Genomic DNA, 19,124 nt, shown 5'->3' with positions numbered 1-19,124 from the left:
TGTATCCACAGGATGAGGAGATTTTTGGGAATACATAGGATGTAGGCATAGCGAACTCTATCCTGTCCCTCACTCACACATATTAGAAGTAGAGGTTCAAACTGTGGAAGTCAGATGAGAAAGCACAGGTTTGCATTATTTCACCTTAGCCACCAGAACACAGTGGATTTCCCACCATTATGTGTCTTAAAGGTTAGATACTCTTCTACCTAAAAAAAAAATAATGACAATTCAAACGAGAGTAATAGGATGAACCCAAAAAATAGTAGAAAAGGTTCTACAGCTTGTTTTATATAGGAAGTTGAAGTACAAGATGTTATTGGTTTATTCATTCCTTAGACTGTACATTTGTATTAGCAGTAAATGTACTAATAATCATTTTTGTAAGTATTCTTAATTACAATATTTGAAATCTTGCTCCCTCTAGTGGATGATGATTATGATGTTTATTACCTTCCTCTGATGACTTCACGTGATTTTCACCGTGGGATGCAGAAAGTAAAAATAAGTTTAAAAAAATCATTGAAAGGAAGTGTTTTGTGGGTGTGCAGTGTGTATCTGCCAATTTCTGAGTTTACTTAGAACTGTTTATAAACACATGTAAGCATTACTGCTCTAACAAGTTGTAAAGTAACATACAAATTCAAATTAACCTCCCACTACTCTAGTGTATTATAGCTCATTTAACATAAACATGTTCAGGAAAAGCAATGGTCACAGCATCTCTTCCCATTTCAGAAAGTTTCTGAATAGATACACAAAATTAACTGAAACTTAAATATATTGTTGTAGTCATTTGCATCAAACATCAGAATTTGAATCTGTCAAAATACTATTTTTAATCCAACATTTTGCTATCTGTAGTGGAGTGAGCCAACCATACTATCAGCTAAGCTACCTATTTGCTCTTGTCCCAGAAATTAGCTTCTCCTTCCAAGCTACTTTAGCAAACAGGCAGACTAATGAGGAAGTACAAAAGAGATACTTCCAACTGTTATCACTGAATTTACATTTATCTATCTTGGCAAGTAGAAAAGCATTACTACAGTTCAGAAATGCAAGTCCAGCAGGGAAGAGAAACAAAAAATATCTGATAAAAATTTCACCTTGCTCTAGGTACTATGCTACTTGGACCCTGACTTCATGATCACAAATGCTGGAGGAAAAAATAAAAATACAGTATTGCATAGCCAGTATTAGCCCATCCTGCTTTGCCTTTTTTTTCTCCAAGTGCCTTTTTTTTTTTTTTCAACCAGCACTTAGCAGCATCCCTAAAAAGGTCACACCATTTCTTCAAATAAGTAGTTTTTTTTGTGGCTGCAGTACCACTAGTATAAATCTGTAGGTAAACGTGTTCTCCATATGGTACGTCAAGAGCAGTAACGAAGTTTGCCATGTTCTCAGGCCTTCACATGAAAGGATGATACATTTAAGAGGCATGATTCATTGCACTCAGACCATTATACACACATACCTTCTCCGGTCCTCACACATCTGGCCATGCATCTTTTAAAATCAACAGCAATAGACTATCTTTAAGGTGAAATTCCTAAGTAATTCCTTAAGATGGATACAATCATTCTTCTAAAACAGCATGCACTTATCTATTTCTACACATTCAACATCACAGCTACAGTCAATTAAGCCATACCTTGTGAGAAAAATTAATTTACTTGTACAAAAGCTCTTTTTTTTTTAGAATACAAGTTGGTTTTTTTAACTTTAAACTTAAAATTGTGTTATTTAAAAGTTTTTAAAGTTTAAAAATGAATAATTCCAGTAAACTATAAATATTCTAATACAGCATACAATCTTTATGAACCTTTTTAACATGAAAATATAACAGACTTTTCTTTTTAATCAAAGAAAACAGTTTAAAAATTAAGTTTTACATACATCTATAAAAAAGTATTCAGCTTTTTTTTTTTTTTATCTGTTTTGTTTTCATAACTTGTAAACACACAAACTAAAATGCCAGGCCCACTACCTTCCAATGGAAGGACAGTGAAGTAAATGGAACATTTTGTTATGCCACCATAGCATCCTAGTTTGGAGAACCCCAGACAACATCCCCGTGCAAGAGGAATACTGCTCCTTATTCAGAGCCATTTTCATGCATTCAGCTTTGCCACCAGCCACCACCCACCTGCCCTACTCACCATCTGTAACAGCAGACTTAAGGGACTCCCTGTGCAAAAGTTAAACGAACTAGGGAAAGAAATCAAGCGCAATTCACACTGGATAGCATTTTCCTGATATGTTTGGGAAAGTTGTTGTAATGAGCTGCAACTTTTCTCATTTTTTAAAACACCTGGGAGGGTGGGTTAATGGAAGTCAGCACAGCTAAGAACTCACGACTGTCAATCAAAGTCTAAATAGATTGACTCCAGTGATATTGAAATTAGAAGCAGTTAATCAGTGTAAACACTGTCCTCAGGGAGACAGAAAACTTCATCAGCTTTAATACTTACACACTGAACATCCTAAACTAATCATCCAACCAACACAGACTGATGGCAACAGATCAGTTACAGGTCTCTGTCAGAGCAAGGAAATTAAATGCTCCTCCACAACTTTGGCAAGTACTCTGCTTATTTCAGGTATTTTAAACACACCAGTTACTTCCAAACCCTGATTTAAATCACACTGAATAAAAATAAGGTGCTAAGATTTCAGTGTTTACATACTACAAAGCTCTAAGTAGCTGCATTTCTTGAGCATTTCCGTGCAATCATCTGTTTCATGCTCCCTCCATCTGATCTGTGTGATGGATCTGCTGTCAGCAGAATGGTGTGAGGTGGAGCACCCCATACAGCGCAAGCTGGCAAATTGGAACCTGGGGACGTAGGAAGTTAAAAGGGGAAACATGTTTAAAGAATATAATTTGGACTGCTATTAACATCACCTTTGGTATTTCAAGCAGCAAGCATACAAGACTACAAGTTGATAACATCCTTAAATCTTTTTACCCACCACCCTTAATGCTCTCCCACTCAACAGGCTAAATAACAAATAGCAATTACATTCCAGCAGGCATCCCTCTATTTCAATCTGAACAGAACAGTTCAGTCATAGGGGACTTTCAGAGATCACCACGTCCAACTGCCTGACCCCTTCGGGGCTAACCACAAGTTACAGCACGTTACTGAGGGCGTTATCCACATGCCTCTGAGCACTGACAGGCGCGGGGCATCAGCCACCTCTCTGTGAAGTCTCTCCCAGCGTTTGACCACCCTCACGGTAACGGAATTTTTCCTCATGTCCAGTCTGACCCTCCCCTGGCACAGCTTTGTGCTCTTCCCTTGTGTCCTGTCATCGGTGAGGCTGCACCAACGCTAAACAGCAGGACAATCACCACGTCTGACCGGCTGTGCTGTGCTCAGTGCGCCCCAGGATGTGGTTTGCCCTCCTGGCTGCCAGGGCACGCTGCTGGCTCACGCTGCTGGCTCACGCTGAGCCTGCCGTCAGCCAGCACCCCCCGAGCCCTTTCCGCTGAGCTGCTCCCCAGCCACTCATCTCCAAAACTTGCCTGTGTCCTGCACTGCTCCGTCCCAGGTACAGAACCCAGCATTTGCCTTTGTCAAACTGCATGCTGTTGATGATCGCCCAATGCTCCAGTCCACCTCAAATTGTCTGCAAGGCCTCTTGCCCCATCAGGGAGCCAACAGCACCTCCAGTTTAGTGTCACTGGCAAACTATTGCACTAGAAGTAGTAGAATTCACTATATGTAAAGAAGGTAATTTTTCAAACAAAATGCAAACCAAGCGTCTAGAAGTACAAGAGAGGTGAACGTGATTTTAGTTATTTATGTTTGTCAAATGAGAGAAAATACTCTAGGTGAAGAACAAAATACTAAAAACAATCTCACAGCTAAGGGGCCTCAGGGTCTAAAACCCAGCATTATCTAGTTCTTTAATCTCTGTGCTTCAGTTCTCCATCTGTAAAGCACAGATAATAATGTCTTCTAACTTCTCGGTAGTGGAATGAAGACATTTCCAGAAATATTTGCATGAAATGTACAGATACTAAAAAATGAGAGAAAAAATGTAGATGGTAGCAGGAAGATCTTGAGGATGACTAGCGGACAGAGGTACTGAATTATTTCTACAACACCTCCTTCCTGCAGGCATAGACTGTACAAACACAAGATGTGTGACTCCGATGAAGTAAGATAAAGTCTTAAGTATCTCTTCTCTGCGTATCAAGGAGAATGACAAGCATCAGGGAGGATGACATGACAAGTCACAGACTTCCACCCCCCTGCTCCAAAGACAGGCATACACATTTCATTTTAGCTTTGTAGAACTGAGAGCACACATCAACACTGCGTAACATGCAAGCTATAGTCAGCACCTCAATCATCACCAACACCCTGTCGAAAACATGTAAAACAAGGAGTGCAGGATCAGCACAATCTGTGCTAGATTTTTTTTTTTTTTTTTTTTTTTTTTTTACCTCAGCATCCTGGAAAATCCGATCAGTCATAGTGGAAATGAAGGAATTAACTGCTCAGCATTCAAATAGCAGTTCAGACAACTAATAGCCCAGTTTTTACTAAAAGCAGACAACCTGATTATTCCAGTCATATAACTGCATAGGGTGTTTAAGGGAATATCAATATCTTGATACAAAAGGGACTTGAAACATTTATCACTACAAATACATGCTCTCCGTATGCCACCAATGAAAGAAACAAAGCCAACCTCAACCCTAACCCCTTCACCATTCAAGCAGCCTCTCCCTGACCATCTCCAGTCATGTCTGGACATGGCTTACCATGAATTTTAATGAGCCTGAATTGCTTGTGTAAAAGTATGTTTCTCTTAAATCAGCACATGCTTTCAACTCTGTACTTTGATTTATTTTTTTATTTTCTTTGTGGAGTGATCGGTTCTTTCAAAAATTATGTAACACTTCAATTCTGCAAAATTTAAAGAAAGAAACCCCACTTAGTACAGACAAAGGGTTATCCCAACACATTCCACTCTACCTTCGTAAAGCATTGGTAGCCACATGACTAGCCCCACTCAAAAGTTCTGCCATGATGACTACAACACCTGATGCCATCTTTCTTCCCCACCAACCCAATGTATATCTTGTTCTTCATCCTACGCTTCCCGAACACCACTGCTCGTGCACTTGCACACGTGCATGAGTAGAGCAGTTTCATCAGTCCAGTGGCAGTGTGTTGATAGCCTACATGTTCACCTGGCTAAGAAGCCACAGTGTGGAGGTGAAGGAGGAACCACCTACCTAATTGCTCATAGTGGAAGCGACTGGCTTTGGTTGATGTTTATCTGTATCACCGCATGTCATGATCCCCTCCTCTCAGGCATTACAGCTATTTCTAGAAATACTTCCAGGTTTAATCAAGCTGGGAGGTCACAGAGCATTAACCATCTTCCTACACTCGACCACGTTTTCCAGTGTACTTACCAAAAGAAATACAGCAGTCTGAGACCACAACCTCCTAAAATATGACAAGAACTACTTCCAGACTGTTGTGGTGATACTTTGGAGTCCCACAGACGTGTTTTGTATTGTCTTTTAGTTGTGCACAAGTTTTAAACACAGTTTTAGTCATTGTTCACTTTTCTATCAAATTGCAAATCCGCCTTCCTGGCCAATAAGCATCATGTTATTTCCCATCTGAGAACAGCTCCTGGAGCAATCCCTCTCACAACTCTTCGAGGTACATAATATTTTGGCTGTAAGCCACACTAACTTTTTTGCTGGGTAGCTCTGAGGCTACAACTCCTATCAGCTTTGCTCTGTTGAAGTGTCATTGTGCTAGAGCTTTTAACTGCAAACAACCTCCTCCTTTCCAGCCCAAGGAGGGCCTTGCCAAATCTCTCCTAGTAGCAAGTCCTTCTCCTAGCAGCACGTCCTAAGGAACAGAAAAAAACCAGCCTGCATCACCCCTGGTAAAACGAGAGGACAAGCCGTACTTTTGCTCTATGACAGCAGGTTTCTTACTGCCAGAAAAGCATTTTGCACACCTAGCTCATTTCTTCCTGCAGTCTCCAGAGCTAAGAGACAGTCTGCTTAAGAGTACCCTGTGGATATGAGCTCCTGACTGCTACAGCACGAGCCCAGAAAGCCATGTTGCTCGAAGCCAGACATCACGACACATACCCAATGTAACGCAGTACTAACAGACGTTAGTACTGACAGTGCTGTCACACACAGGGAATGGTTACCACACTACTGACAAACCCTCTACTGTGTGAAACCTCAGTTCAGGAGGCAGACAGATTTGAGCTGGTATCATTCCAACATCTGGCTCCTCAACACCTCCTACTTCCAACACTATGCTTGAGCCCAGACGCAGCTCCCATGACCCTTTCAGAAAAGTGGTGTCCCAGCAGCAAGTGCAACCACATCCTCAGAGCTGCTCAGGCTCTGAAACCACACTGCACACTTAAAATAGCCCAGCTGCACCGCATCTCATGGCAGAGAATGACAGTCCTCAGGAGGCCTGGTCAGCTTGTGTCTCAGTCACGCCACGAGCGTGCCATGTCCTTCCACTCCCAAGAGACAGAACTGATCTCCTATTTAAAGCCAGATCACTATTTTGCTGAATAGCTCTTTGGATCAGGAGCATAGTCAATCCCTGCCTCAACCACCAAACTCTCGTGGATCAAGATGAGAAACCAACCAATACTGGTAACAGGTCTGCCAAGTCCAGAATAGCCCTTTTGGAAACATTCTTCACTTTGCTATAGGTACAAGGCACTGCATCTAGGAACCCATATATTTACTTTTCCTCTGAAACAGCTAAAAGCAAGCAAAAGGAATAACAAGATATCTGAAAAACAACAGGACTAAGAGGCTTTGTACTTAATGGGGGCAGGAGGATTAGTTTTTTGTTGTTGTTTCTTGGTGTTTGTTTGTTTCAATATTATTCTGGAAATCTCTCGGGCTTCTTGCACTCCTAGTTCCATTTGTGAAGTCTGGTTACAATGCATGGCTGTAAAGTCATCACTTCAATAGTATTCAAGAATAAGCTAATACCACAGAAAGATTCTTTCCCTAAGGGACCACCAACATTTATCACAAAGTAATTCAGCCTGCACACTAGTGAAAACAAGTTGTTCTGTGTATAGCAGAAATAACAAAGTCTCTAAAATGGCCACTGCAGGGATAGCAGTGTCCTTCTGATACACACCTCACCTCCTTCTGCATTCCCCACTGAAAGCCTTGGGAGTCTCAAAGCATTTCATCAGTTTCAAGGCACCTAAGCAACTCCTTGCAGCTTGCAGTGCTACGGTCTGCTGAAACTGTGTAATAAGCAAGGCTGATGCTTGCAGTGTTCGTTTCTGTTCTGCAACTATTTTTACCAAGGTGAGATAAAATGATGCAGATGCAACAAAATGCTGCAGTGTTGGCACAGAGCATGGATGAGAATTTCCAACTCAAGAATTTAGCTGCAGGATTGTTTCTCTGGCAACTCATCCAAGAACTAGCTGAAAATGGTCACTGTGCTGCACAGACTGCAAGACGTCTGAACGTGGGATAGCAGGAGTGGAATTTTCTAGGGAAATACCTCTCCTGGAAGAAGTGAAACGTTAACATCCCTATCAGACCAAACTTTCCTTTGAAAGTTAAGGACAACCAACAGGCTTACCTAGCATTCTTCTACGTACTTCCAAGAACTGCTTGGCAACAAGACAGACTACAGACAGTAGCCTCACTTTGGACAACAAATGGACCTTGAAGTTAGGATGTTTTAAATGCTTTCCCATTAATTCAGATAAAGCCAATTATGAAACCATACTACAGAACTCTAAGTTTTATGTGCAGTTTGAGGCAACTGAGCCTCAGGACATTTACAATCATTACTAATAGATACATCACCTTCCGACAAGCAAAGCCTCTAGGTCAACAGGTACGCTCTCCAGTGACTAATGATTGTTGTTAGCAGGTAATTTGCATGCACTTGAAACCTTGTGGTATGACAGCTAGGAAGACACATGAGGCTGTATCATATTTCCAAGTATATTTCAAGAGCTGCCAAGTTCATTTCCCATTATATAATGTGGAGCAGTTATTCAAATTTTAACCATCTCCTATAATCATCCTGGAGTGATGTCTTAACATTACAGGTTGAGTACTCAGCTAATTTTCACATGGCACCCAGAGTTCAATTCCCTCCTTTCCTCCAATTCCTGATTTAGGTGTGGCATATTTTTGTAAGTATTACAAACTTTCTTTTTTTTTTTAATTGAAAACCTGAGAAGTATTTTCTATAGAGCTCCCCTCTTCATACCTTGCTTTCATTTTACTCATTCAAACCAGACACATGGAACACAATTAAAACCTCAGTCAAGCCAGTTCTTTATTATGATATCACCTGTAACATATCAGAGAAAGCAGAATTTGACCCAAAGAAACAAAAATCTGCCCAAAAAGTAATGCCACAAACATTTTAGGCTTCAAAATTGTAAATACCCTGAGAAGCACATTAAATTACAGTAAAAAATTAGAATTATGAAGGTATATATCAATGGGAAATATTTCTGAAAGACTTTCATCCTCTGCTTTAGAAAGCAATTAAGTTGCTCAAGAAGCCTTCATTCAGGTCATTCCTATGACTATGAAGCCTTAAAAAATTCTAAAAAGATTTTTTTTCTAATAATATTTAGAATTAAAACTAAAAATCCTTTATTGTCTGCATTCCCAATATTCTGGTGTTGCAGCACTATTCCACAATAGCTGTAATTTTCAGTCTGGAATTCCTATCAGCTTTTTACTTCCTCAAAATGTTTAAGAAGACTGAACTGTTAACTTCAAAATTTAACATTCAACAGTACGTACAAAATACAACCCAAAAGGCCAGAAGATTTAATAAAAACAGCACTCAACTGCTTTGGGAGATTCTTTATGAGAGTTCAGGGAAAGAAGATCAACAAAATGGCATTTAAAATGATTCAGACCAGCTCTCTCCCACAAATGAAAAGTAGCAGCTTTCACACTACTGCAGGAAATAACTGTCACAAGAACTTCTCATCTAAGGTACAACAGACAGACAGAAAGACAGGCAGACAGCAAATCAACTGTATTTCGGGTAAGTCCTGTAAATTCTGTTATCTATCCTTTCTTCTGAGATGGTTTATGCTGTAAAATTCAGGTTGGAGGGAAGGGAGAGGGAGCTACTCTTATTTGGTTACTTGAATTAGAAAAAACACTTTTCTGAACAGCATCAAGTAACACAAACCACAAATCAAGTTGCTATATTCCTAATAACTGTTTCAAACGCATAAACAAGAATGCAGATTTCTTCTAGGAGCTTTTAAAAATGTACTTCACTCCAAATCTTTATATCAACAGATTTAGTTCTGCTTTGATTTTACTCTATAAGCTCTGCTCCAAAACATCACCACAACAACTAAAGCTTCACCTCTGATTCCATATCAGTGTGCAGCAAGTAAAACTGCACTTTCTTCAGTCCCAGCCTCCCAAAATTAATGAGATCAGAAATTCTTATCACTGCATCCCTCTGGGATGGCAAACCAACAAGCAAAGATTCTCCAGAAGACCTCTGCTCACAAATGACAACTGCGCAGCACCTACAGTTTTCAAATTGCACCCTCATGTACACCAACACCACCTCATCAAGATGCTAATAGGTTTATACAGATATAACTGACTGTCACAAGCAAAAATAGAAACATAAGACCCTCTCCTCTGCTTCGTGTCTACGAGGCTCAGAGAATTTAAAAGCTTTGAAAGAATTTTAAAAGCTGATGATGGTGTATCATGTTTAAGTACACAAGTGATGAGATCTGACAAGGCTGTGTTTATTTAATCAATCACTCCCTCAAAACTTAGTTCTACATGAGAAAAAAATAATACACAGCTTTACACATGCAATGACATTGTTTCTCTTTTTCCAAAAAAACTCATAAACCTTAATTCTCAACTGAAACAGGTCTCCCTTTGAAGCTACACAAGGTTTAACATGAGAGAGCACTGGAAGTATCTGGAGTAGGTGTGTTTTGCATGGTTAAATAAATGTTCACAGAAGGAGTTAAAAGAACAGCAAGGACGTAAGAATTTTGGCAATAGAGACTCTACCTTTGGAGGTAAAAGCCAGCTATTAATTTATTTCACCTTGAGGAACTCGTGCTTTATTGTAGGTGTTCATGAATTCTAATGAGATTATTCTGAGAGATGAAACAGCAGGTTTTCCTCATTTTAAACAAAAATGAAGAACTTGGGCAAGAAATGGAGTCAAGTGATTCCTTACCTCATCTGCACCAGCCCTTCTCATGACCTTGTTTCAGAGTAATAAATCAACAACTGCATCTTTCAGCACAACCTCAAGGTCAACATACTTTGTACTGGTCTCCGGATGCAAAGGTGGAAATAAATTTTCAAGAAAAATGTTTGCTTAAGCATGCCTTGTTATGGCAGCTGTGGAGCTAGGACAGAGGGAAAATGGGCAGAAACTCTGTCTTTTGAGATTCATAAAAGAAACTACTCGAGACAAGAGAAGCCTGAATTAAATTTCTACCTCTTCTACAAAATCATGCTTTACCTTGAGAAAACCATGTCATCCCTCTTTGCACAGGTCCCCACCATCACAGAGGGAACACTCATACTTCATTTCCTACAGCGTACACTGCCTGCTCTATTTAGACTATAAGCTTACACCAGATTTAAACATTAACCAGTATGTACAACAGCTACCACCTTGGCTGTCACTCAGGTCTGAACAGGCAACTTTCAGCGCTGACGCAGTGACCATGCCAAGGCAGGAGCACTGCGCTCCTGAAGAAACTCTCAGTAGCTGTGCTGAGCATTATTTCCTCTTTCCTTCTTTCCTTGCAAATCCGCTGCTGCTGCTTGCATTAATTTGTGAGAAAACAGTAATATAGTGCTTTTCCCTCCCCGTAGAAGTTGAAAATTTTCAGAAGACACAAATAGCAGCTACAAAGAAGATGGGAAATATATACCTCAAGTTTGTAAAACCTCTCCTGCCTTCATCCTCCTGAAGATGTACCAGCGGAATACAGGTAGTGCTACCCTCATGCTGTACCAGCAGGCTCTGCTGCCAGAAGTACTTCTATTCACAAGATGCTATTGTTTATTTTGTAAAGATGTTCATCATACTGGCAAAAGGTTCCCTTTATACTGCTACTGTATACAACCGCTATAAAGCAGAATTCCAACAAAAGCAACTGCCCAAGGAGCAGCTGTGCAAGTCAAAGGACATGAGGGAGATGAGCCAGCACATTGGAGTGATACGATACCACAGGAAAATCTTATCTTTTCACTCTAGGAAAGCTCCCATGCTGCTAAAACTTTTGAACAGAAGTGGTCACATTAAAATAATTCTCTTCCCACCTACAGGAAAACTCTGAGCCAAAGAAACAGGAAATGGTAATTACTTACATGCCCTAAACCAACACACTTTTTTTTTTTCTTCTGTGAGCCTAAGGTTGAACAGCCACTAATAACTAAAACATTTGCTGCTCTGAACACCTGAAGCGCTCTACAGTTATAGCTACATACAACACAAAGATTCAGAACAAATCAAACTATTTCTTTTAAAATTCAATTTCAGGGAAAATTCAAACATTCTGGCAAAGCTTTAGATGCATTGGGGGGGGGGGAGAATTATAAACACTAGGAATTCTGACATTTTTCAGGAAAATCTGTGGAGGAGGTATTGTACTGCACAGAATCAGTAAATTCCATTCTATTTCCTCAAAATGAATCTGAGAGGTCTGCTCCCAGCACCATCCATCATGGGATGGAAAGCTCAAACTCAGTATTGCCAGGAGCCTCTACCACCCAGCATGGGGAAATGAAAACCTTGAGGGTCCAGTTTCATGCCCTGATTCCAAAGACAATAAAGCTCAGGAGCGCTGTTGTCCACAGCACAGTCTGCCTGGCAGGATGTCCGCGAGGCCAGAGATGCAATTCAGCAATTTACACAAATTAAAACCTTTACACAGCTTTTTGCTTGCCATTCCGAAAAAGAACACTTCCCCCACCACCCCGCCCCAGAACTGGGCTACATAAACTAAAGACTAAAAAGTGCTACTTTTTACCAGCTTTTCCCTACCACCACGATAAGCTCCACAACACACACCGTTTTACTGATAATTCATTAAACACCACAAAGTGTTTTCACTGAGAACAAAATTTATGGACACTTAATCATATTGAAAAATGCACAAAAGAAGGATTCTCATCTCATCTCTTCCCTTACAAAACCGTATATAAAAAAAATCTTCAGAAACACATAGCAAACCACAAAATTGCTTCATTTTTCACTGTCAAATTAAGCCATGATAGATGGATTTTGAGAATCAGTTGTTTTTTAACTTTCAAGTATGCTGAAGAATAACAACACATGCAAGCAATGTCTCCTCTGCCATGCAGTGTTAAAGAAGTTGTACCAAATAGACACAAATCCACTTTATTATGTAATTTAACAAGGTGGTAGTTCTTTAAGTTTCCTTCATCCTCACAGTAACAACTGAAATCTGATTATTAAAATTTGTTTTTTTTTCTGTTGGTTTTCATTTTTTTTCTTTTTCTTTTTTTTCAATCCATGAGGCATTGGAAAATCATTTTGACATCTACTCTCCCTAAAGACCAGGGTCTCACTAATTCATGCCAAGGAGAGACCAAGCTTGCAATTTAATTTTCTGAAATAGAAATAAAGCATAACAAATTTTACTGTATCAGAAACACCCTTCAATTCTTATTTATTATGATAATTTTACCATTATAGAAAGTGTCACATAGTATTTTTTGGATCATTTCATTTTCTAATGTTGTAAAAAAACTCCCTTCCTGACAAGTACACAAAACTGATTCTTTTGTGTGAACTGGGGAGTAGGAGAAAAGAAACGAGAATATTTCAGGTGGCTGCTTACGGCATATCTAAAACATTACTGTATTACAAATAAGGTTTAAAATTGTCCTAGTCCTTCAGAAGGAGCAGCCTTACAGATCTACCGTAAATGACTATTTTCTTCTAAATGGATATACATCTTGGATACTCAATTCTTCTGACATCTGGCATCACAGATCATGGTACTGCCTCTCAGGTATGCACAACACAACAATGTGTTTCATCAATCACCCTCACTTCTGAATTCACCTTAAACTTTTGGCATGATAGAACAGTTTGCAGTAGCATCACAGGAAGCAAACCATAAAATTTCAATAGCAGACACATTCCTAAGCAAAAGTCAGAGCAACTCAATATTATGCATTAATATCTCAAATCTCCTTACTAGGTCTCAAAATATGGATTACCTTCTATTTTTTCCATAAAAAAATAGTTTCAGAAAAACAGCTGGTCAAGTAAAACATTTTTCTGATTGCACAGACATTTTATTTTCTTCATTTCTCCCCTTGAAACACATTTTGATCGTCAGGTTTTGGATGCAGAAGAAAACACCAACAACGGAAGTTTACTCGCTTACCTCCAAAAATGAAAAGCGAACAGAGGACTGCATGGGCTGCAAGGGCTTGTTGGGGTTGGGCTCAGGCTCCTTGGGGTGAGACTGAAAGTTAAAATAATGTCATCTCTAGTAAACAGAAGGTTTAGCAAGAGTTGCATGTTTCAGTGCAGGAGTTACAAAAGGAGTTTCAGTTAGAACCGAAACATTACTGTCCTCCTGAATGAAGTGACTGACAGTAGCCACACAGTTTTTGACATATGATGAAATCAATTTAAATAAAAACAAACATGAAATCTGTTGCTGGTGCTTATGCTTGACTATGTGAGACTCTCTCAGGGAACAATACTGTCCAAAGAAGGGAAAAATACGATACTTGTTTCAGACTTCTAAGTGTTCTGTATGAAACAGAATAAGTAACTGGGAGTGGTTGTGGGGTTTTTCTTTGTTTGTTTAATTTTAGGAATTTTTAAAGTTTCTTTTGATGTGCTAGTCAGAGGTGTTGGAGAACTAAAAATGATGATGAGCTTTTGTCAGCAACAGAAAACTCTGAGAAAAAAATCTCAATTTAAGAGACTAAATTTCAGGCACTTACTGAAAATCAAGTGACCTACCTGCAATTTCCATTGATTTCACTATGAAGTGTCCTATCACAAACAGCAACCCCTTTATTTACATAAAAGAATATGAATACAAGCAATTAACGTCCCAAAAACATACTTGAGCACTTGGCTTCAAAGGTGCCTTCAAGAAGTTGCCTGAAGTGCAGCTCCACTGAAAAGTTTCTCACTAAAAACAGCAGGCCACTGGCAGATTTCACAGATGCACTTCTAAAACATACTCATGCAGTCACATGCACTTGTCCCTGTAACACTTGCAGACAGCTTTTTTTTTTTTTAATCTTTTAAATACATTTAATTACATGCCTCTTGTTGTGATTAGCTGAAGTCATCTGTCCAAAACTACACGTAGCTCCACCATCAGTTTAAACCAAGCAAAGGCAGAAGCCGCTGGGTAGCTTTTTCAAGATGACTTTCATAAAGATTTGTTCTATGTAACAAACCATTGCTGCCAGCCAACATTAGTGCTCCTGACCTGTCCCCAGCAGACCCACAGAAGACCAGTATGCTATAACTAGCTCCAATCCTTGTTTTGACAGTCATATTTTACAACATTCCCATCAAAACCTTTCAATGTAGATACCTGACTGACGGTTTTTTGAATTATGTTTCAGCAGAAATAGTACTCGTGCTCCTTAAACAGACTGGGAAAGAATTGACAACTACTTGCTACCTTTCTTAAGACATTCTTACATTTGCACGCTTTGTAGAGGACACAAAGCTTGGTAGGGAAAACAACAGGTCAAGGATGGGCCTTCTGGTACTTCTTGACAAGGCTGCTATCTTGGGTCAAGTTTGCTAGCTGTGCCATCCCCAAACTTGGTGCGCAGAAGAGCACAACTCATCAGCTCGACGGGAGCTAGCCTGTTTTCAGCTGCAGACTATCTGTGCTAGCACAGCACTATGTCTGACCTAATAAGCTACTTTAAGAGCCAAAGGCTTGATATGTTACACTGAAAATGCCTAAACTGAACCCAGGCTCAGATCAGTCAGCCCACGTAGGCCTGTGGAGATTCAGATTTCTGCTGTTCAGCTGAGCCCCTTGCTAATGCACCATGGCCACAACCATGTGAACCAAGACCTTTCCAGTACGTACGATCAGTAAAGACTTGTAAGGCAGACGTTTGCAACAGGAAGAGAGCATGGGGACAGCTGCAGGGTAAAGATCAGGGGCAAGGAACCAACCAAAGCCAGAGCAATGGAAAGGAAAGAAAAAGACAGGTTTCTTCTTACTGAATGAGAAGGGTATGTTAACTTCAGACACCAGAATGAGATTCTAAGTCACCACCTTACTACCCTTAAAAAAAAAGAAGTCACTGAAATTCTACTACCCTTACTACAAAGAAATCCTAGGGACATGCAGTGTCAAAACATGTCTCCTCCCTCTAATGGCTAGCCTATACACAGGAGGTGTAAATCCTACACCTGCTAGTAGTTAGTCCATTATTATTCCTCATTTTCATTACTGTAACACAAGAGTCTCAGCCATGGAGCAGACACTCAGGGCATTCATTATCAGCTGTGCTGTGGATCTATAAATTCTCACCAAGTGATGACACAGGAGTGTCAATAGAGTTCTTCTACAGAGCTTGCATTTCAGCTTTGCTTTTTTAAGACCTAAAAATTACATGAAGAAACATGTTAAAACAAATTATCACAGTGCATATGCACAAGGCTGACAGGCAGCCTTAATTCTTACATTTACTAAATTTGGAATGTTTCAATTTGGGTCCTTAATATTCTTTGAAAGAGCTTCCTGCAAGTAATGAATATAAAGTAGACTGACTGCATAAATTTCTCAGAGATGAAACGTAATTCTAGTCCCAACATTCAAACTTTATTGAAAGAAAAATTATGAGGATCCACGTGTGAAGAATGTTTTGAGAAAATGCACCAACACACACACACCACAGGAATCTAGCAGGAGGAGCTGGAAGCCACGGTGCAGTTAGAAAACTGTGACTTGATTGCTCTCACAGAAGCATGGTGGGTCAAATCACACAGCCTGAACGCGGGAATCAAGGGCTACAAGATTTTCAGAAGAGAGAGGCAGGGAAGGTGTGGGAGGGGCGTCGCCCTCTGGGTTAAGAAACAGATTGCAAAAAGCTGCCTCTGAGAAATAGCCTTGTGTAGGTTGAGAGCCTGTGAGTAAAAGTTAAGGACTGGACCAATGAAGGACGCCTTGTGGCTGGGGTCTTCTACAGGCCACCTGACCAAGGGGAGCCTGTCTGCAAGGCCTTCTGGCTTCAGCTACAAGGCACATCGCACTCACAGGCAGTCATCCTGACGGGGGACCTCACCCAGATGTCTGCTGGGGAAGCAAGCTGTGAGCAATCCAGGAGAGTCCTGGAGTGCATCGGGGATAACTTCCTGGTCCAGGTGCTAGACAGACCAACCAGAGAAGTGTTACTGGACCTGGTGCTCACCAGTGTGGATGAACTCATTAAACAGGTTCAGACTGGGGGTGGTCTGGGCTGCTGCAACCACTCCCTGGTTGAGTTTGTCATCTCAGGAATATGGGCCTGGCAGAGAGCAAAGTGAGGACCCTGAATTTCAGAAGAACAAACTTCCAGCTTGTTAATGAACTAGGGGATGAGATCCCTTGGGACGCAGTCCTGAGGGACAGAGGAGCTGATCAGAGCTGACAACTCCTTTCTTAGAACACAAGAGCTCTCCGTCTCCACGTGTAAGAAAGCAAGAAGGGATGGCAGAAAATTGGGATGGCTGAGCAAGGACCTGGTGGTCAGACCTGACATGTAAGAAGGAAGTCCCTGTTTCCACTGCCTGTGCACATGTGGCCTGGGAAGAGTGCAGGGATGCTGTCCCAATGTGATGGGATGGAATCAGGAAAGTCAATGCACAGACAGAACTGAGCTTGGCAAGGGGTGCAAAGAATAACAAGAAGGGATTCTCTTGGTACATTGCTCAGAAAAGAAAGGCCAAGGAGAGTGTGCCACCTCTGATAAATGAGAAGGGAGGACTGGTAACAACAGACATGGAGAAGGCTGAGGTACCCAGCAACTTCTTTGCCTCAGCCTTCACTGCCAGTCAGGCTTCCCACATCTCTCACGTCCCTGAACCTCTGGGCAGGGGCTGGGGGAGCAAAGTGCCTCCCGCTGTAAGCAAAGAGCAGGTTCAAGGCCACCTGATGAAACTGAACAGGTACAAGTCTACAGGCACAAGTCTATGGGGCCTGATGCCATGCATCGCAGAGTCCTGAGGGAACTGACTGATGCAGTTGGGCTGGAGCACCTCTCCTATGAAGAAAGGCTCAGAGAGCTGTTCAGCCTGGAGAACTCTCTAGGGAGACCTCATTGCAGCCTTTCAGTACTTAAACATGGCTTAAAGGGGAGATTTAGATTAGATGTTAGGAGGAAAATCTTCACTCAGAGAGCAGTAAGGCAGTGGCACAGGCTGCCCAGAGAAGCTGGGGGTGCCCCATCCCTGGAGGTGCTCAAGGCCAGGCTGGATGGGGCTTTGGGCAGCCTGCTCTGGTGGGAGTGTCCCTGCCCACAATGGGGGGGGGGGGGGGGGGGGGGGGGGGGGAGGGGGAACTGCATGATCTTCAAGGTCCCTTCAACCCATTCTATGAATCTATGAAAAAGCTGGATTTTTTATTTCCCCTTATGTATTTGCTTTTATAGATCAGAATAAAAATTTAGGAGACACAACTTATACCTGCACTGACTGAACTATGACAAATCAGCAAACTAAAACTCTGTTTTCTTTTCTCTAAAAGCAAATTAAGTTTGGAAAGTAGTTAAGTATGATGACAAATGAAAGTGTGATATAAAAATATGAAACAAATTAAATATACAAATGGTTTGTATCTGAACAATGTTTTAGCAAAAATAATGAGCAGTGCTGAAATTAAAGTATAATTATTTTTAGCAGTACTTAAATATTATAGAAATGCAATACAAAGCACATGTGATTTTGTCACGGTACCATGAAAAAGGAGGAAACAGTAAAAGATTACCTCATATTACAAAAACATACATGTATGTTGAAAGAACCAGTAACATGAATCATTTTTCATCCTTTGCAATTAGTGATGATATTCACATAGGATGATTACATAATTCAGTGAAGACTGATTCAAAAATATTTAAATTTCCACCTCAAAGGGAGTACAATAATCAATTATTCATGTAAATCATTTTAACGAGCTCCCTGATAAGACCCCCCTGCCCTCCAAAACTCCTAAGAAATTAGCAATTATTTTTTTTTCTCCCAGAAGAATATCTAGAGCTTATTCTGCTCACAGCTAACACACGCTGCTCTAAGGAAAAGATGCCAAATTGAAATGCAGAATTTCCCTCTGACATTTCACAAGCCTAATTCTGGGGAACCCTATATAACATCCATACTTGTTCCTTGGAATAAAGTGCTCTGTCACCTTCATGTGATTATCAGAATACATTATTTGCTACACTGCACACTTACCTATAGCCCTCTTTTTAAAACATGGCAGATGTCAGAGATAATACCTTTCAGAGCTAAGTAACTTTACCGCAGGCATTTGCAGCATTCAGTTTTTGTTTTTTTTTTTCCTCCAGCAAGGAGGATGGGGAAGTCCCAGGGAACACTAAAGGATCTGACGTAACCATATCTATTTACCTAGATAAAATTAGCAAGTTCTCGAGGTGTCCGCAACATGCATACATACATGCTTGACGTGTCGATGTAGAATGTAGGTATGCATGTACAGAAATAAGTATTTGGCTTTTACTAACAAATCTTGGGTAAATATATGCTGGCATTTATGAATAAAAGACTAGCTACTATCATCATACATAAAAATTACATACTTTCATGTAGCTACTTTCAAAATAGCTGAAAGCACACAAATGAGTTAATCAGTTTTAAGCAAGTATCAAGTAAACATACTGCTAAATTAGGTAAACATACTTACTGCAGAGACTATCAGGAATCCTCCAGTATGTAAATGCAGTTCATTAATGTAGTTACGTATGTAAAATACAGGCTGTTCCTGATGGATTTTCACAAATGGCATTTTTATAATGCTTTAATCTCTTGCTGTGCTCTCTATTATTCAGCAGAGATAGAGGCCTTTCT

The 19,124-nt window shown here is 40.4% G+C and overlaps 1 protein-coding gene across 10 annotated transcripts in view; it reads right to left on the bottom strand.

Annotated features, from left to right (window-relative positions):
• MAST4 (microtubule associated serine/threonine kinase family member 4) overlaps window positions 1-19,124 on the bottom strand; it is a 296,539-nt gene that overhangs the window by 110,294 nt on the left and 167,121 nt on the right. For 3 of the 10 annotated variants that reach the window (XM_080573069.1, XM_080573074.1, XM_080573077.1), the window contains one exon: window positions 13,450-13,530. The exons of the other annotated variants lie outside the window; for them this stretch is intronic. In XM_080573069.1, the coding sequence (XP_080429195.1) occupies window positions 13,450-13,530 (81 nt within the window). The remainder of the gene's footprint in view (window positions 1-13,449; window positions 13,531-19,124) is intronic. 10 annotated transcript variants of the gene reach the window in all.

The sequence above is a fragment of the Anser brachyrhynchus genome (genome assembly GCF_964034855.1).
Source record: "Anser brachyrhynchus genome assembly, chromosome: Z".
In the NCBI taxonomy this organism is placed as follows: Eukaryota; Metazoa; Chordata; class Aves; order Anseriformes; family Anatidae; genus Anser; species Anser brachyrhynchus.
This window is presented reverse-complemented; position numbering and strand designations above follow the sequence as displayed.